Below are 19,302 nucleotides of genomic sequence, written 5' to 3' on the forward strand. Positions count from 1 at the left end.
GACAGTAAAATGTGTCCTCTGCATTTAACCTACCCCCCGTGGGAGCATTGGACAGAGTGAGGATGGTACCTTTATAAAGGGGACCTCAGTGGCACCTTGCCGGCTCGGGATTTTTGATTAAGGATCCGCATCCTTACCCGCTAGGTCACCACTGCCCTCTAACTGTGATGATCATCTAAGCTAGGCTGTCCTAGATAGACCAATATCATAATTTACATTTACAGTATTTACCAGACGCCCTTATCCAGAGAGACTTACAATCAGTAGTTACAGGGACAGTCTTCCCCTGGAAACACTCAGGGTTAAGTGTCTTGCTCAGGGACACAATGGTAGTAAGTGGGGTTTGAACCTGGGTCTTCTGGTTCATATGCGAGTGTGTTACCCACTAGGCTACTACCATCCCACCACCACCACCCCACCTCATCACAGGTGGGTGGTAGTCACCTAGCGTCTCCAGGGGGACTGTTCCCGTAACTACTGATTGCAAGTCGCGCTGGATAAGGACATCTGATGAATGACATAAATGTCAGAGTCGTGGTGGACGTATACTGTGGACCATGACACTGGACTAGCAGCAACATACTCCGCAATGTCCAGCACGTTCAAACATAGTCAAATACTGACTTTAATGCACCGTGTTGCAACTCAGGGTGTGACTGGGACTTTATGTTACCATCCATCATGTTTTGGAGCATGCTTTTGGCAACGCTGCAGAGAAGTGGGCAGGGAATTGTGAAGATGGGGTCTGACAGGAGAGAGAAGGGTTGGGAACAGAATCTGAGACAGACTTGATCCGAACACTGAAAGAGGGGCAGGTTACGTTATCATCATGGAATAGAGGACGCAGGGATCAGACGCATTAAACACCGACAGCAGAGCTCACCGTCCGGGTAAGCCAACATATTCCAACATGCCGTGCACTTCAGTGGTTAAAAGACCATAAGCAAAATGTAAATAATTCTAAAGCTTTATACACAGTTTTAATGGAAGTCTAGTTTGCATTCTTGTAGGCAAACTACTGCAGTAGGAAAGAGTGGTCTGACCTCTGTTTTAAATATTAGAAATTGATAAAACATCAGCATGCAGATGGGCGCTGCAGCAGTCGCCTGCAGGCTGGAGGGATATTCTCCGAGGCCGATCGTGAAATTTCTCATGCGCTTGAAGGAATACCGAACGCTGGCCCGCCTTTTTGTTACGTGTGTACGTGTGCACAACGCATGCAAACCCAGTGAAAAACCCCTCGCGTTGTTGTAATCAGATAACAAAAAGAAGTATTCATCTCACAAATGGACCTGATCTAGAATGTGATGCATGCGGCATGTGTCGCCACAGGTGCACACGTTCCAGAACATTCTCTGCATAGCAACCCCACAGAGCAAGATGTTTAGGATGAAGTAGGAAAATTCTGCTCATATTGTGTCATCAGTGCAGCTGTTGGAACATGCCGGTGAGCAGGGTTTCAGCACTGCCTGGGGACTATTCATTTATATTGAGAATTGCGCCAACATAATGAAAAAAGAATAGCAATTGAGCAAATTATATTCAATATTCCTTTTTTGAAATTGTATCAGCACTTCTGTCTAGTAAGTGCTGGGGTGGTAGTTGCCCAGTGGGTAACACACTCACCTCTGAACCAGAAGACCCAGGTTCAAATCCCACTCACTACCATTGTGTCCCTGAGCAAGACACTTAACCCTAAGTTGCTCCAGGGGGGGACTGTCCCTGTAACTACTGATTGTAAGTCACTCTGAATAAAGGCGTCTGATGAATGCTGTAAATGTAAATGCAAAACTCCTCAGTTGCATGTGTTCTGGGTGGGGGATTCTGTTTCTGTGTCTGGAATAGACACCATCATTTGGCCGTGATAGCACGGCTGTGGAATGAACTGGCTGCAGGGCAGCGGAAGCCCGGTTCTTGGAACACACCATGCCGTGGGGAAAGTGCCGAGGGAGAGTATTAAAATGATCGCATTCGAGACATCTGCACTGCTCTGGTTTTTCCCTTCGTGCACTTTTCTCGTTTGCAACTGGCCCTTCTGTCATGTTTATGACACATTTCCTGCGGTTTTATGTCCCATGAGACTACTACCACCAGGGGTGGTAGTAGCCTAGTGGGTATCACACTCGCCTATGAACCAGAAGACCCAGGTTCAAGTGCCACTTACTACCATCGTGTCCCTGATCAAGACACTTAACCCTGAGTGTCTCCAGGGGGGGACAGTCCCTGTAACTACTGATTGTAAGTCACTCTGGATAAGGGCGTCTGGTAAATGCTGTAAATGTAAAGGTAAGTCACATTCTGGCTATGGTTCTACTCTTCAGGAAGCTTGGCACAGCATAGCCAAACCTTCAGTTTTATCCTTCATCTGACACTGGGTTTCTGTGCTTGACCCACTCTTGTCTTTTTTCGCAGGCATCGTAACACCACGCTCTCCCACTGGTTGCAGGTCTGAGGATGCGGTCCATCGTGGCTCTGCTCTGTCTGTTTCAGGGTGTGCTCGGACAGGCGCTGGGAGCCAAAGCAAAAGAAGGCCAGCCCCGCCTGGTCTGCAGCGCTCCAGGTCTGCCTGGTCCACCAGGTAAACCTGGTCCCAGCGGGCCCCCGGGTGCTGATGGCTTTGTTGGGATTCCCGGTCGGGACGGCAGGGAAGGAAGGAAGGGAGAAAAGGGAGAGAAAGGAGATGCAGGTACGGTATCTGCAAATGCAAACAGTGGTAATAAGTCCACCTCTTTAAACCTACTGAACACACAGAAACTAAAGAGTAAATTCAGTAATTTATTTCCATGCAATTGTGGTGAAAGGGGTGGTAGTAGCCTGGTAGCCTAGTGGGTAACACACTAGTCTATGAACCACAGAAGACCCAGGTCCAAATCCCACTCACTACCATTGTGTCCCTGAGCAAGACACTTAACCCTAAGTGTCTCCAGGGGGGGGACTGTCCCTGTAACTACTGATTGTAAGTCGTTCTGGATAAGGGCGTCTGGTAAATGCCATAAACATAAATGCAATTGGTATGGGTACGAGCTTGCATTTATTGGAAACTTCCATTCATAAGCATGTGCTTTCATCAAATCTTTCAAAACACATTAGTAGCACATTAAAATGGTCATTTAAGTTAAGATGATACAGAATTTAATTGTAAGTCATTAAAGTCTTGTTTTAATGTTTTAATTATGAAAAAATTATGTGTCTGTGGCTCTTTGAACAGGAAATGAACAGCTCATATGTATGCTTCACTTTCACATCACAGGGACCTGAAGGGTGTTTGCAGCTTAATGCTAACATTATTTGGAAGAATGTTCTGTACTAATCCTAACTGATTCTTGGTTCAGGAGCCAAGGGGAAGGTCGGCCCTACTGGTAAGATGGGTCAACGAGGAGATAGGGGACCCACAGGAAAGCGTGGTCCCAGCGGAGATGCAGGAGACTTAGGCCTGCCTGGGCCACCAGGCCCACCAGGAGAGAAAGGTAACAAGGGCCTGAGGGGTCACAAAGGGACAGCCGGGATTTGTAAATGTGGAAGTCTGGTTCCCAAATCTGCCTTCTCTGTGAGCATCACCAGCAGCTACCCAACTGAAATGGTGCCCATTAAATTCAACAAGGTTCTCTTCAACGAGGGTGGTCACTATAACACAGAGACTGGCAAGTTTGTCTGTGCATACCCGGGCATCTACTACTTTTCTTATGACATCACTCTGGCCAACAAGCACCTGGCCATTGGTCTGGTGCAGAATGGTCAGTACCGGATCAAGACATTTGACGCAAACACGGGCAACCATGATGTGACCTCTGGCTCCACGGTGATGTTTCTCAACCCGGAGGACGAAGTGTGGCTGGAGATCTTTTTTAGGGACCAGAATGGCTTGTTTGCGGATCCAGGATGGGCTGATAGCCTCTTCTCTGGGTTCCTGCTATACGCAGATACCAACTACTTGGATGAACTAGCAGAGGACTATGCGTAGAACACTTCTAAAGAGGATGAAAATAAACATTAGTCTACTAATGCATCGGTCAGTGCAAGTCACTTTTTGATGTTAACACTGCAGCACTGAGCGGGAAAACGTTACAAACTGTACAATAACATTGTGCTAAATACTGTAAGTGTATTAAAGTGTATATTTAGCCACTTCTGAACTGTAGATGCATATACCATTGTGCAACATCAACGTTTCCTTGGGACTGAAACAATAAAATTAATTGAAGCAACAGGTTAATGCGCTTATGGAGTTCGCTTCCGGGTTTGGTGCTCACGTGACGTAAACGCGACGCCCGATTGGCCAAAGCGATTCCATCGCGTTGCGATCACTTTAATACAAGCGCGTTTTCACGCCGTGGTGTCCAAATGCCTTTGAAACTGTACAAGAAACGTGGGGGCTGCACAGCGACGGGGTGCGAGGCTTAAATATCCGCGTCCGTCCGTCCGCCCGCCTTCTCCCGTTACCAAGCAGCGACGCGACGCGACGCGACGGCCGCCCGACGCGGGGAACCCTCGTCGCCGCTCTCTGGTCGTCAACGCTACGCGGCTGTTATAAGCCGATGCGAGAGCCTTGTGTGTCGCGTTCCTGTATGGCTTCCGCCGTCCTGACGTCTAAACCTCCCCTGCTGCAGCACTGGCGGGAGAGGAGCTGATTTTTAGCATGTAGCCTTTAGCCCGGACGTCACCTGAAGATAACAACAACAGCAATAGTAAAAAATACACACGTAAACACCGCCATGGCCTCCACCAGGTACGATAGTCGACTTTTTTTGTTTTTTAATTTAAAAGTTGCATACTTTTGTTTCGCAACGCCAACTGCGATGCCTTTCAGTGACATCCGCGACAAACTGCGGCGGAAGCACCGGGCGCTCCGGGCGTCTTTGGAGAGGCGGAGAGATGACACCCAGGTGAGACCTGCCTCTTCGCTCCAGTGTTGCCAGACGTACGATCGATAATTTAAAAATGATGCAACTCTCCCTCTTCGTCTGACGTGCCGTTACAGCCAATCACAGTACGATGCGACACATCGGGGTCGAACTCGCCACATCCGGCCCGCAACATCAATATAGATCTGTTATTGTGGCCCGGCGATATGAAGCACAGATAACATGCAAACTACAGATCCCATAATGCAGTGCATCAGTTGCAGGTTGCAAAAGTTGCATTGTACAGTATAACAGTCTATGATCATCTGTGTTACTGAAGCAGATTTTGTGAGCAACGTCAGAATGGAAGTTGTCTCAAAACAAGCTGCTGGTACCATGCTTTTCGGATCTGTCAACACTGAATGGCTCGCACCCGGGCCTGCTGTGACTTGACTGGACAAGCCCCTTTCCAGGGGAGGTGCAGAACAGGCTGCATGTCTTAGCTTTGTTATCCGCTTGCCAGGTTTTGGTCACTGCGGACATGGACATGAGGCGGGACTCTGCTGTGGTGGAGGTTGGTGCTTTTTTTCCCTCCCCTCTTTGCTGCTTGTTGGCTCCCACTAAGTTAACCCTCCTCCTTTTCTGGCTTGGTTCCGTCTGTTCTGTCTGGCCGTGTTTCAGCCTGAAGCTTTCCGCCGGTGCCGCCTCTCCTCCAGGATTTTAATTTTGCCTGAGCAAGTCATTTAGAAGAATTTGTTGGACTAGAAATTATTACTTTATTAATAAGAAATAGAGATTGAATCCACATCTGCTGATGCACCAAGTATTCACCTAGCGTGAGTTTGTCTAGTTTAATTGCAAATAAGTTTCCTAATAACCAGACCTGTGTCAGTGAATACAGAATAATTCCACCAGAACTCTGCTGATAAAATTTTTCTCTACATGCAAGCAGATATTCCATCAGGAACTGACCTTTCCAGCCATCAGTCACTCTAAATGACTCGGGACTTTCTAAGGGTCATGTATAACGGTGAAATATCCTGCCACGTCTGACGTCATTTTCTACAGGAGGTGACGGGTGGTGAGGAGGAGGAGGTCGCAGAGACTCTGAGGCGTTCGCTGAGGACCCAGAGGCAAAGGAGAAGGAAGAAGGTTTGTCCATTTTAATACCATCAGCAGAAACAGTGGCCTTGGTTCTGTCTGTGTGGCCTAGAATCTAACAGCCCTGCTTCCCAGTTGCTTGAGAAGATGAATGCTGACGAGTCCTGGGTGGAGGAGGAAGTAGCAGGAGCTGTGGTGGAGGAGGACGGCACGGTCCAGGTCTTCCACCGGGATGAAAGGTCCGATGATGCAGCTGAGCTTGGGGCCGTGGCCAGTCCATCAGGACGCCCCCCTAGAGGTAAATTCTGAAAATTCTTCCAGATGAATAAAGTAGATTGCTGTTCTCTGATTGGCTGACTCTGTAAACAGAACTGCCGCCACTGCCCACACCGAAGGAGAACACCATGGAACGACGAATGAGAGAGAAGCTCAAAGCCGCCAGGGTAGGTCTGTCCGCCAGCGTGCGCCACCCACCGGTCGCCCGCCGTTCCTGCTCACCCACCGCCTCCGTCTCCCTCCACAAGTCGAAAGCGGAGAGCCTGCTGCTGCAGGAGGAGCCCGCCAGCCGCCTGCAGGCCCTGCGGGAGCGAGACACGCGGACCCGGTTCGACAGAGAGGCGGGGGTGGAGCCTCGGCCGAGACGAGATGACGCTTCACCGCCGCTCGCGGGGAGAGCGACGCTCCGGGACGCTGTGCGTCGTGTAGGGATGGACGCCCAGGTGATCTGTTACCTTTCCACCAGAGGTCACTGGGGTCATTTCTGGCTGACCCTAAACTTTGGAATGCTAGTCTGGATCCCGGTCCTGTTCTTCACAGCAGTTAGTTTTTTTTTTTTTTTCCCCCGTTTCCAGACAGAGACGGGCCTGCCAACAGCAGAGGAGTCCTACAATTTCTTCACCTTCAACTTTGACCCCGAGCCTGAGGAAAAACACCACCCGAGGCAGCATAAGAAGAGGGAACAGGACAAGGGAGAGGAGCCAGGTGAAGATGAAGAAGAGAGACAACAAGATGAAGAGGAGGAGGAGGAGGAGGAGAGGGTACAAGCTCTGAATTCTCTGATGGCGTTTTCAGAACCTGCAAAGATGTTTTTTTTAAGTTTTCATTTAATTTAGGGTGACGAAGGAGGAGAGGATCTGTTTCTCATCGAACAGTCAGATAAGGACTTTGTGGAGGTGAAGCGAGCGGAGTACGTTGGGTATTACGAGCGTGTCCAGCGGGAGCGGGAGCTCTTCTTCGTTCCCAGCACGAGAACGGGTGTGTTATCCTGACTCTGGAACACGTAATAAAATGTTCTTCTGCCGTATGAACTGCCAGTGAACACGTTTAACCGTGACGATCCTCACTCCAGTACCAGCCTCCAGGAAGCTGCCTGAGAACATGCAACCTCGTTTTCTGGAGGACGAGGGGCTCTATGTAGGCGAGAGGCCAGTGGTGTCCAGAACCAACGAGAACATTATGGAGAACCGGATCCTGCGGCAGGATCAGGTGACCGCTGTAAAGACTACAGGAGTTCAGAATTCGTGCCGTCGGGATTACCTGACCGTTTTTACACGTGAACAGGACAAGAAGTGGTTCGGCGATGACGGCCGGGTCATTGTTCTGCCCGACCCAATCAAGGAGTCCCCAACTAGACCCCCACTCTTCCATATGGAGGGTGAGCTGGACCCTGCTCTGCAGACAGTCTACAGGAAGGTGATGTTCTAATTATGTTGTTGTAATGCGGCAGTGGTGGCCTAGCGGGTAAGGAAGCGGATTCGTAATCGGAAGCTCGCGGGTTCAAATCCCGAACTGCCAAGGTGCCCCTCCTTTTTTATTTAACCAAGTCAATATAGTAAAGGTACCTAGTAGAACAGACAAAAACGATTTTCTTTTAGTCAAACCCATTTCATAAATAAAACAAGGTAATCTTATTATTATATTATTATTGTTACCTTATATACTCAACATCCATTCCAGTGGCCGCATTTCTCCCTGTGTCTTCTTTCCACTTCATTGTAAAGAAAGCGTCTAAAGGTCATTTAATCTTTTTCTCCCGGCCATCTGCTAATTCATCACCAATATTCTAAATCTAATTAATGCTGCCAATGTGTTTTGAGGAAGTGACATCATTCATGTGACTAGATGGGAGAGGCAGTAACAGAGAGGCAGTAACGCCTTGTCTTGTTTTTATTCATCAATAATATTACATGATATATAGTTTTTTTTTATTATGTCTTCATCATGTCAAAAAGGTTGATTGACAGATATTTAGTCATAAATTTTGTTGACTAAAACATCACAGGTCAAATGCAGAAGACACATTTTGTTGTCACCGTCTGCTGTGTAGCACATTGACAATCACTTCACTTTCACTACTGGTCAGGTTCAGCTCCAGCTATCGACTCTCTCCCTCTTTCCCTCCATGTCATGCAGGCCGTGAGGGCGAAGAACACCAGCCGCTACATCACCGGAGCAGGTGACGCTCAGGGCGATTTCCAACTGGACGTGGACGTTTCGGGACTCATATTTTCACACCATCCCCTGTTCAGCCGGGAACACGTGCTCGGTGCCCGTCTGGCTCAGCTGTACGACCAGTACCTCAGCAAACAGCAGAAGAACCTCACCGGCTTGCTGACCGACAAGGTGGGGCATGTGACGTCACGTTGCATCTCTTCACGACAGTGGCCTTTGTACACTAACAATATCTAAAAAAATTTTTTAAGTTGAATGGCTTGAGGAACACCATCCGGAACATGCTGGAACTGCACGCTGGCCAGGGTCTGAGTCAGGCCACGCAGCACAGGATAGCCGAGTACACACAGGAAATACGGTGAGGGTTTTCAATAAAAGCAGTAAGTCTTCTTTATTTACAGTATTTATCAGACACCCTCATCCAGAGCGCCCTACATTCAGCAGTTACCGGGACAGTCCCCCTGGACGGGGTTAAGGGCTAAGTGTTTTGTTCAGGGACACAATGGTAGTAAGTGGGGTTTGAACCTGGGACTTTGTGGTCTTCCGATGGGCTACCACCACCCTACCAGCCTGTTCTTCACAGGTAAACCTTTGTCTGACAGCTACACTCGCCAGATGCGAGATGCGTCCCAGGAGAAGGACCGCATTCTGATGAAGAGCATCGTAAAGGTGTGGAAGGAGTTGAAGGCCCTGCGGGAGTTTCAGCGCTTCACCAACACGCCGTACAAGTTGTACCTGAGGAGGTGCGGCACATCATTCCTGACCTTCATATGACCTTCTCATCACAAACCTCCTCCAACGCTGTCATTTACATTTTTTTTTTCAGTTACTATCTTGTTCTTGTTTGATTGAACTGGTCCAAATCCTTAATGGAATAAAGTTCTTTTTTTTTTTTTTAGGGAGGAGGTGGACCGAGATTTTGATGAGCAGCAACACAAGGCTGAGATCCAGGCTGAGGTGGCGGAGCTGCAGGCGGAGGCGGAGGAGCACTATGAGAAGATGATGAGCGACTACAGGCGGATGCACGAAGAGTGGAAACGCTGGAGGAGGAAGCAGGTGAAGCGGGGTTTTCACTATTTTTCACTGTTGACAATTCTTCTCCGGTACACGGCAGATTCAGATATGTTTATGAGTTTAAAAAGTATTTCAAACGAGTCTATCACTAACACCCGCACATGCACACACACACTGCACAAAAAATTAATTAATTTATTAATAAAATTCATCTAGCACTTAACTTTTCCTGACAAGTTCGGCCTTGGTGTTCGTGGCAGTGGTGGCCTAGCGGTTAAGGAAGCGGCCCCGTAATCAGAAGGCACTCAGGGTGATGGGTTAAATGCAGAGGACAAATTTCACTGTGTGCACCGTGTGCTGTGCTGCTGTGTATCACAAGTGACAATCACTTCACTTATTAGGGCTCTTCGTTTTGTAACTCAAAATCTATAGAAACCGAATGAGAATTGCTGGTACCGTTCTGTAACAGTCCTCAGAAATCTGCTCTGTTCACTCCCTCAGAAAGCTCTGAAGACAAAGAAGAAGAAAAGAAGGCAGACTTCTCTGGAGGAGGACGAGGAGGAGGAAAGTGAGGAGGAGCTGGGGGAGGAGCCACCCAGGCCGGAGCAGCCCCAGGAGCCGGACCCAGAGGCCGTGGAGCAGCAGGTGCGGGAGAAGGCAGCCCGCATCCGCAGGAAGCCAGGAGAAGCGGTCCTGGTCCCGGAGCTCACAGCTTCGTGCAGCGTCACGCCAAGCGATCAGTGCCCCAGGTCCGAGGAGGGCAACACGCCACCATAGAACCGCACTTTACACTGACTGACTGTTATACGCTGTCTGTTTGTGTGTGTGTGTGATTGCCTTCAGGGCCGAGTTTGCCAGGAGGCAGGACGTTTCCAAGCGGTCCCTCTTCATCAAGGTTTTGTACAACGGCAAAGTGGTTTCCCGGACGGACAGCCGCTCCCTCAGCGCTGACTTCAGGGTTCACTTTGGGCAGATTTTCAACCTCAAGATCGTCAACTGGCCCGAGAGCATCGAGCTGCAGGTGCTGCCATGTGAACGGGTCAACACGTGATCTGGTTTCGGATGACCTGCGAGTTTGAGGCTTACATGTTTTCTCCTTCTTCTGTAGGTTTTTGAAACGGTGGGAACATCTACCACCCAGATGGCTGATGTGTTTATCCCAATTCCAGAAGCCTCCATTTTAACGGGCAGAGCCCCTTCTGAGGAGGTGGAGTTCAGTAGTGACCAGAGAGTCATGTTTAACCATGAAGGTGTTGGCAGCGGTAAATACAGCTCTCAAGCACACACACACACACACACACACACACACACACACACACACAGATCATACTGAAAGTACAGATACTATAGACTGGAAGTTCATCAGAGTATTTGCAGATTCTTAAAAGGTCTTAACGTTGGTCTGTCCTGCAGGAGTCCCCTTCTCTTTTGAGTCGGACGGCAGTAACAGGTTGACCCTGCTGACCTCTGGGAAGGTGTCCTGCTGTGTGTCCTGGGCCGTAGGCGAAGACAACGTTCCTTTGGCTCCGCCCATAGCTCATCCCACCGGAGCCATACACAGGCAAGCTGTCCTGCATGATCTTCCCATGGTCTGGAGTTGATTTATGACTCAATTTTTAGGCCAAGTCCCCCTTAAGACATCTGGTTTTATGGAGTGCTTTTGATGAAGAGGGTCTGAGAAGAAGTAGAAATTGCAGAGATAAGATACAACTCTGGAGCCTTCTGGGAATAACATCACACTCATATCTTTAGTGGGATCAGGCAGATGGATGCCATCGCCTGCATTGGTGCCTCCGGAGTCAATGACATGAAGAAGTTGAGGAAGTGGGCGGCAGACTCTCGCCTCGACCCCAACGACCCCAACAACGCTTCAGTCATGCAGCTCCTCTCGGTGAGTGGTGATTTTCCAACATGCAGCTACATCAGTCCTGCTTTCAGAACACACCAGATGAGAGTTACCTGAAGATTAAGAAGGTTTTTTTTTTTTTTTTTACTTATTCTCTCCTTCTCGAATGATTTTCTTCTTCTCCAGATGGTCAGTGGAGGGGAAGAGAACGTCCCTGATTACTTTCGGCTGGAGCAGCTGCAGGAGGAGTTTAATTTTGTGCCCGATGAGGAATTGGACAAATCGCGGCGGTTCCGTCTGCTCAGACTAAGAAGCCAGGAAGTGGGTGAGTTCCGGAATTACAAGAACGTGCCGGCTCTGGAGCGGGAGGTCTCCGACAAGGTTTTCCAGGTGAGGAGAAGCCCTCTGCAGCTTCTGCTTCCGGTTCCAAAGTAAGGAATTTAATGTCTTGAGGTGTTCCTCCTAGGAGTATGAAAAGAGACTGAGGGAAAGGGAGATTGTCGACACCAAAGACCATCTGGATGCCCATCGGGCGCTTGTGGCAAAGTACCTTCAGAAAGTGAGGATTTTAGGATCCTTTTAATCACTGTTTGGTCCTGTTCTGAGAGTTCTCATTTTTTTAATGTACCATTTCCCAGGTACGAGAGTCTGTCATCAACCGGTTCCTCATCGCAAAGCATCATTTCCTCCTATCTGACTTGGTTGTGGAGGAAGAGGTCCCGACCATTGGGTAATATCCTTAAATGTCCTAGTGTGTTGTAATAGGAATTGTGTTTTAACCATAAAAAAAATTTTTGACATTAATTTAAAATGTATTTATGCTTTATTCCCCCAACTGTATTGATAAAGTGTAATAAATTGTGCAGTTAAGGATGCTGAGAAACACTCGGACCCATGAGAATACATCCTACAGAATATCTTTGAACCAAAAGCTGCTTTTTTCTGTTCTTTCATTCATACCTCTTAATTCATGACTTCTTTTTTTTTATGTTTTTAATTTGATTCTATACTTTCCTTTTTCTTTTTTTTGTTTGTGTAACCAGTGGTCCTGGCACTGGGTACGTTTTCTTTATCTTCTTTTTCGTTTTAATTTGAATGATCTTTCCATTTTAGCTTTTCCCTCCCATGTAGTAGTACAGCTATGGCCAAAAGTTTTGAGAATGACACAAATACTGCTTTGCTGCTTCATTGTTTTTAGATATTTTTGTCAGTTATTTCTGTGGTGTATTGGAGTATAATTACAAGCATTTTATACATTTCAAAGGCTTTTATTAACAACTACATTGTTAATAATTGCAATGATTCAATATTTGCATTGTTGGTCCTTTTTGTCAAGACCTCTGCAATTCACCCTGGCATACTGTCAGTCAACTTCTGGGCCAAATCCTGACTGATGGAACCCATTCCTTCATAATCAGTGCTTGGGGTTTGTCAGAATTTGTGGGTTTTTGTTTGTCTGTCCGACTCTTGAGGATTGACCACAAGTTAAGGTCCGGGGATTTTCAACGATTTGTTCCACTTAGCTCTCACTTTGACCTTATGGCACGGTGCTCAATCATGCTGGAAAAGGATCACTGAAATGATCTCAGCAGGTCCTACTGTGGCAGATCTGAAATGTGGTGGAAACAATTTTTGGGATTAAGTTTCATGGCAAAGAGTGACTTTGCAATTCATCTGGCAACATTCATAACATTCTGGAGTATATATGCAAATTGACATAAAAAACAGAAGCAGCAAACTTTTGTGAAAACCAGTATTTGTGTCATCCTCAAAACTTTTGGCCACGACTGCGGACACTGTGTTTGAGTTCCATCAGTGCACCGCCGGCCTGTGTTTGTGATCATATTAGCGCTGTCAAGGAAGTTCAGGATTTTCACCACCTAGTTATGACAAAGTAGCTAGAAAAAAACAGAAATCCCCCCCAAAAAACAGAAAGGGTGCGGACCCCCTTTAAATTGCAGATATCCAGAGTGATGGCAATATGGATCTGTATTGCTAAATTGACCTGGACGTCCAATGAGCTAAATTAAAATCTTGCTTCAGGCCCAGTTATTATTATTGGGAATTTCTGTTTCTGTTCTTTACTAAACACAGGGTGGAAGCTTCAGGTACAGATGAAAAGGTCATTTCACTTTTTGGCTAGATGTGATTTTTAATACATTTGGTATTTTAGAGTCTTGGGGCTGAATCTGTTTAAGCTGGCCGAGCCCAAGCGGCCTCTTAAACCCAGAAGGAAAGAGAGGAAGAAGGTGTCTGCACAGAACCTGTCCGATGGAGATATCAAACTTCTGCTCAACGTCATCCGCGCTTACGACCTTCCTGTTCGCAAGCCGCAGTCCAGGTGAGTTACCTTCCTGCCTGTGGGACCCCATACTAAATCCGGGTCTGACCTCTGACGGGCGAACCCTTGGTCCGTTCCAGCAAGCCTCCGGCGACGTCCAAGCCCGGCCGTTCGTTCACAGAGCCGTTCCCTGCTGCCCAGTCCTCACACAGCACCATTCAGGGCAGCGACTGGCCGATGAACCAGGTGACCGTCCTCCTCCGTGCCCTGGTAGCACACAAACCGGTGTCTGCGTAGAGTAAGCTGAGATTTGAGGTGTGTGGTATGTTCCAGGTGCTGATCAGGCCCTTCGTGGAGGTGACGTTCCAGCGCACTGTCCTCCAGACCTCTACGGCAGAGGGTCCGAACCCGTGCTGGAACGAAGAGCTACTGCTGTCGTTCACGTAAGAGCGCAGCCCCCCTGTCATCATCAGCTCGCTGGTATGAAGTGTCTTCTTTCACGTTTACGTTCCTTTTGCCGCTCCTAGTGCTCCCAACGGGGATTACAGTACGTCCAGTTTACAGTCTGTTAAAGATGAAGTCTTCATCAACGTCTTTGATGAGGTTGTGCATGATGTAAGCAAGGTGAGTAAAGCCTGCCCTTCATCTCTGTGCTTACTTCAGGTGTACCAGTGTCCTGAGGTATATTTAATTGAGCTGCCAGTGCATCTAACACGTTTCAACATTCAGACGCAACAACAATAATCACATGACACCGTTTCACCAGTCACATGACCTCACACAATCCGTGGCACATTTACATTTACAGCATTTACCAGATGCCCTTATCCAAAGCGACTTACAATCAGTAGTTACAGGGACAGTCCCCCCTGGAGACACTCAGGGTTAAGTGTCCTGCTCAGGGACACGATGGTAGTAAGTGGGATTTGAACCTGGGGCTTCTGGTTCATAGGCGAGTGTGTTACCCCACTAGGCTACTACCACCCACAAAACTCATCAGACAGCACAGACATGGAATGAAAAATGGCAGATGGCAGCCTTATCAGCAAAGCACCGTCCCCACACGCTGCTCCCCGGGCACCTGTCATGGCTGCCCACTGCTCACCAAGGGTGATGGTTAAATACAGAGGACAAATTTCACTGTGTGCACCCTGTGCTGTGCTGCTGTGTATCACAATCACTTCACTATCACTTTCACTTCACTTATCACTATATACTTTTGTGCTGTTACTAGAGATATTTGTGGATGACCACTTTTTAATTGTAATTGAGTTTTGAGCAGCGTTACTGCAAAATGAGTAAAATGTGTGGCTGCTCTACCCACCTCTGCCGGCGTCTGAGCACAGAAAAGCTGCTGCCTGGATAAGTTTGGGCGGTGGACCTGACCTTTTCATTTCTTTAGAATTTTATTGAGTGAATAAAACATGTGAATAATATCTGCTCGGTTGTCTGGCCACTGAGGAAGTGCGTGTACAGTTAAAAACGTGAATAATTATTTTAACCTGGTTATTGTTTTTTTGGCTGTTTTCTTGCAGGGAGAAAGGGACTGGAATGGCTTCCATGCCTGCGTGGAGAAACACTGGCTCGGCAGCGTGAAGATCCCCTTCAGCACCATCTACCTCCAGTCCAGGGTACTGCAGCCGTAAAACGGCCCCGTCCCCATTACCGTGAAAGACCTTCTGACCCCCCCCCCGCCCCCCGTCTTTTGACTGGCAGATCGACGGCACGTTTAAAGTGGAGATGCCGCCGGTGCTGCTGGGATACAGTAAGGAACGAGGCCTGGTGAGCGAAGGAGGCTACGACGCCATCCGCAGCCTGAGCGAGGGAGCCTTCATCACGCTCTTCATCACCATCGAGCCTCAGCTGGTGCCCGGAGAGACGATCAGAGAAAAGGTAGCAAGGGTCTAATTCTACATTCTTAGATGATTGGCCCTGACACTTTCTACCTGCTCACTAGCCACAAATTCCTTTTGTGCGTTTCCAAAGACAATAACCCCATACCTCAGCAAGTATAATTTTTACATTTACCAGCCAGTAGTTACAATCAGTAGTTACAGGGACAGTCCCCCCCCTGGAGACACTCAGGGTTAAGTGTCCTGCTCAGGGACACGATTGGTAGTAAGTGGGATTTGAACCTGGGTCTTCTGGTCCATAGGCGAGAGTGTTACCCACTAGGCTACTAGCACCATAATTTTGAGGCGCTGTGCCACTGAAAGTCTTTTTTTTTTTTTTTTTTTTTTTTGGGGGAGGAGGAGGACAATGTGTGGTCTGATTTGAGTCTTGGAGTGGTCAAACTGAGCAAATCTTTTTCTTATTTTTAAAAATGTCTCTTTCTTTCTTATAATTTCACCTCTGATCCTTTTGCCCTCTTTTGTTTGTGTTGCGCTGCATTTGTTAGATGAAGGATGTGAAGGTAAATGTCCCACTGTACCATGCTGTTGTGTTTATAGAGTATGTCCTTAAAGGTACGACGTGTGAATAAAAAAAGGTAAACTATGTCGTAAGAAACACTGACCTCTGACCTGACCTCCATCCCCCCTCCTCACACCACATAAACAGATTTATTTATTTATTTTGCATTTGTCACTGCAAATGTCCTGGATGGTAAACACTAAAGATGTAGGCAGTGCCTCTCTGGACGCGTGGACTAATTCACAAAGATCTTCCCTCCGTGTCCCACGCAGTTCGAGAGTCAGGAAGACGAGCGTCTCCTCCTGGCATCTCAGTTCTTCGAGAGGGACGCTGCGCAGCACTTCCCCGCCCGGCCCTGCCTCACCACCGTCATCGACATCAACGGCAAGAGCGTGTTTGTCACACGCTACATCCGACCCCTGAACCCCCCGCAGGAGCTGCTGGACCTGGCGCCCAACGCCTCGCAGGAGGCCACGGTCAGTTTGCACGCGTCTGCCATCTTAAAAACCTCCCTTCCCCCTCGACCGGAGGGCAGTGGTGGCCTGGCGGTTAAGGAAGCGGCCCCGTAAACAGAAGGTTGCCGGTTCGAATCCCGATCCGCCAAGGTGCCACTGAGCAAAGCACCGTCCCCACACACTGCTCCCCGGGCGCCTGTCATGGCCGCCCACTGCTCACTCAGGGTGATGGGTTAAAAGCAGAGGACAAATTTCACTGTGTGCACCGTGTGCTGTGCATCACAAGTGACAACCACTTCACTTTATTGGCCAGGAGCTGGTCGCCCGCTACGTCGCCCTCATCCCATCTCTCCCGGACACCGTTTCTTTCGCCGGGGTCTGTGACTTGTGGAGCACCTGCGACGTGAGTAGACGCCCTGATTTCTGGGCCACGCCCCGAACCCGAGTAACACCAGCCCTCCTCCACCTCCAGCAATTCCTGACCCTCTTGGCCGGTGACGAGGAAGAGCACGCGGTCCTCCTCTGTAACTACTTCCTGGCCATGGGCAAGAAGGCGTGGCTCATCATAGGCACGGCAATCCCTGAGGTGAGTCCGTGCGACGTGGCAATAAATATCACTCTTCTAGAAGCTGGGACGTGGACGTTTTCTTTTTTCTAGTGGTGGGCCGTTATTGGCGTTAACGTGAGACTCTTATCGGGCGAAAAAAAAAATAGCGCCGTTAATCTATTCACAAAGTTGGGTTGGGAGCTGGGTCTAGACTACGCAAGCCATGATGACTTTCACCTTGATATTTTAGCGCGGATGGATGCAGCTATGAAGCCGCCAGGTTTGCTTCAGGGAAAATTTTATTTTTAAGAAGCATCCCAATGGAAACCTTGACAAGGCTAAGGTTGTTTGCACCTTGTGCAAAGCGGAATTATTTACTGTAGGAGTTCTTCCAGTCTCAAGTACCACCTAAACGCAAAGTGTCCGTTAGCTAATGCGGAGGATGTACTGATGTAGTGCAGGGGAAGAGTCGTCGTCAAACTACTATGCTTGAGTGCAACCCAGGCAAGTACATCTTATTGAACATAATTTAATTTCATCACCAACTGTCGTAGTAGAACAGCTTTCTCAAGCAGTTTGTGATGCATTTTGGAAACAGGAGATGAGCCCCTGGTCTAATGCGCCACCTGGCTTGAGAAACCCGTTCTCAAAGACTTACTTTTAGTTGTTATTTTGGGTAGCACACATATTCTGAATGCCGTCGGCAGAATTCAAATCAGCCATTTTAATTTATTTTACTCTAGATTAATTCCAAGATTACAGTGAGATTAATCTAGATTAAAAAAATTAATCTATGCCCACCACTACTTTTTTCTTTTTCTTCCTCAATAGGGACACAGCGCGTATGTGCTGACGTACGAGCAGAATCGCTACGTCATTTGGAACCCCAGCAGCGGCCAGTATTACGGACAATACGACACGTTCTGCCCGCTGCAGGCCGTCGGCTGCCTGATCAACGCCGACAACGTACGTGTCTGCGCGCCTGCTGCCAATTTCGTGCCGTTTGTCGGACGTTTCTTTGTCCCTCGCAGGTCTGGTTCAACCTTCAGATGTACGACGCCCCCGCGAGGATGAGCTTTGACGTGTCGAAATCGAAGTTTTGGAAGCCTTTTTTCTCCCGAGCGTTCTCTCACCCGGGACTGTCGAGTGTCCAGGTAAGGAAGCGAGTCGCGACTGCGCCGGGCGGTCGGCGCGGTTTCACCTCCGTTCACGAATGCTGCTGTTCTCTCAAAGCCGGAGGAGCTGGTGTACCAACGCACGGACAAGGCAGCCGCGGCGGAACTGCAGGACAGGCAGGTTGCTGTCGTCCTTTCTGTTAACGCCGTGGGCACAATTCCACGCGGTCGAAGCGCCATCATCTCACGTACTTAATTGTGCAGGATTGAGAAGATCCTCCGGGAGAAGATCATGGAATGGCGTCCACGCCACCCGACGCGCTGGAACCGCTACTGCACCTCCACCCTGCGCCACTTCCTCCCCAAGCTTGAGCGGAGCGGCGGGCATGACGTTGCCGAAGAGCATCGCCTGGAGCTGCAAAGCCTGCTGGGAGACTACAGGGTGGGGCTCGACTCTTCTTTGGTCCCGTTTTAGTGGTGGCCCAGCGGTTAAGGAATCAGAAGGTTGCCACTGAGCAAAGCACCGTCCCCACACACTGCTCCCCGGGCGCCTGTCGTGGCTGCCCACTGCTCACCAAGGGTGGTGGTTTAAATGCAGAGGACACGTTTCACTGTGTGCACCGTGTGCTGTGCTGATGTGTATCACAATGACAATCACTTCACTTTCTTTCTTTTTCAGATATCGGGGTTCCCTCTGCACATGCCCTTCTCAGAGATCCGGCCGATTATTGAGGCCGTGTACAGCACGGGGGTCCACAACGTGGAAGCGTCCAATGTGGAATTTGCTCTGGCGGCGTACGTTCACCCCTATCCCAACAACGTGCTGTCGGTGTGGATCTACCTGGCCTCCCTCATACGGACGCGCTAACGTCCGAGGCCCGTGGGCCGAAGCATGAGGAGTTTTATAGCGAGTTAGAGTGCTGATTGCGCCGAATGTCCATAACGGGCCACGCCGGGTCAGTACATTTTAGGGGTGGTTGGCCTTGAATGATGGATCTAGAGGTCACCCAGTAGAGAGCAGCACAGCTCTGTGGCATAAACCGCCGATGTTTAACTACAAGCACGTTTTCTCTGTAAATCACTACTTGTGTGTATTGTAAAAAAAATTAAACGAAATAAAGTTGTTTTTTTTTATGAACTTGTCTCGAGGTTCGCCTGCTGTCGTTTATTCTTTGCTTTTTTTTTTTTAGTTCTCACTGCTGTAATAAAACCGCGCTGCAGACGCGGAAAGTCGCACGT

The 19,302-nt window shown here is 48.7% G+C and overlaps 2 protein-coding genes and 1 long non-coding RNA gene across 4 annotated transcripts; 2 read left to right on the forward strand and 1 right to left on the reverse strand.

The window, feature by feature from the left end:
* Positions 1-690: 690 nt before the first annotated feature.
* On the forward strand, positions 691-4,234 carry c1qtnf7 (C1q and TNF related 7). Its single transcript, XM_028962899.1, has 3 exons — positions 691-890; positions 2,413-2,686; positions 3,333-4,234. The coding sequence occupies exons 2-3, from the start codon at positions 2,455-2,457 to the stop codon at positions 3,959-3,961; spliced, it is 861 nt and encodes a 286-aa protein (XP_028818732.1). The 5' UTR covers positions 691-890; positions 2,413-2,454; the 3' UTR covers positions 3,962-4,234.
* LOC114769679 (uncharacterized) lies at positions 3,013-4,913 on the reverse strand. The gene is made up of 2 exons (XR_003743244.1): positions 4,773-4,913; positions 3,013-4,661 (listed from the first exon to the last, which is right to left on the reverse strand). It is a non-coding gene; the product is annotated as an uncharacterized LOC114769679 (long non-coding RNA).
* Positions 4,270-19,201, forward strand: cc2d2a (coiled-coil and C2 domain containing 2A). 2 transcript variants are annotated; one of them, XM_028962892.1, is made up of 39 exons: positions 4,270-4,726; positions 4,808-4,883; positions 5,365-5,415; positions 5,910-5,993; positions 6,078-6,240; positions 6,312-6,385; positions 6,467-6,661; positions 6,794-6,979; positions 7,055-7,196; positions 7,291-7,427; positions 7,503-7,634; positions 8,355-8,564; positions 8,645-8,751; positions 8,996-9,136; positions 9,293-9,449; positions 9,909-10,156; positions 10,251-10,428; positions 10,516-10,669; positions 10,821-10,968; positions 11,160-11,298; positions 11,440-11,643; positions 11,720-11,812; positions 11,892-11,983; positions 12,297-12,311; positions 13,427-13,594; positions 13,675-13,780; positions 13,868-13,977; positions 14,062-14,158; positions 15,070-15,165; positions 15,251-15,427; positions 15,933-15,947; positions 16,219-16,422; positions 16,715-16,804; positions 16,874-16,987; positions 17,780-17,914; positions 17,980-18,102; positions 18,182-18,240; positions 18,328-18,505; positions 18,743-19,201. In XM_028962892.1, the coding sequence occupies exons 1-39, from the start codon at positions 4,713-4,715 to the stop codon at positions 18,929-18,931; spliced, it is 5,001 nt and encodes a 1,666-aa protein (XP_028818725.1). In that variant the 5' UTR covers positions 4,270-4,712; the 3' UTR covers positions 18,932-19,201. The 2 variants fall into 2 exon arrangements, with proteins under 2 accessions (XP_028818725.1, XP_028818726.1); XM_028962893.1 differs by having other exon boundaries at positions 6,467-6,634.
* Positions 19,202-19,302: the final 101 nt, after the last annotated feature.

Source organism: Denticeps clupeoides, chromosome 19, assembly GCF_900700375.1.
Source record: "Denticeps clupeoides chromosome 19, fDenClu1.1, whole genome shotgun sequence".
NCBI classification, from domain to species: domain Eukaryota; kingdom Metazoa; phylum Chordata; class Actinopteri; order Clupeiformes; family Denticipitidae; genus Denticeps; species Denticeps clupeoides.

Bases quoted from the DNA above. Each gene is read 5' to 3' on its own strand.
- c1qtnf7 (XM_028962899.1), top strand. From the start codon at position 2,455: ATGCGGTCCATCGTGGCTCTGCTCTGTCTGTTTCAGGGTGTGCTCGGA. The intron at 2,687-3,332 runs GTACGGTATCTG...TTCTTGGTTCAG, and splicing joins GGGAGAGAAAGGAGATGCAG to GAGCCAAGGGGAAGGTCGGC.
- cc2d2a (XM_028962892.1), top strand. The intron at 10,157-10,250 runs GTCCGAGGAGGG...GATTGCCTTCAG, and splicing joins CCAAGCGATCAGTGCCCCAG to GGCCGAGTTTGCCAGGAGGC. The intron at 18,506-18,742 runs GTGGGGCTCGAC...TTTCTTTTTCAG, and splicing joins GCCTGCTGGGAGACTACAGG to ATATCGGGGTTCCCTCTGCA.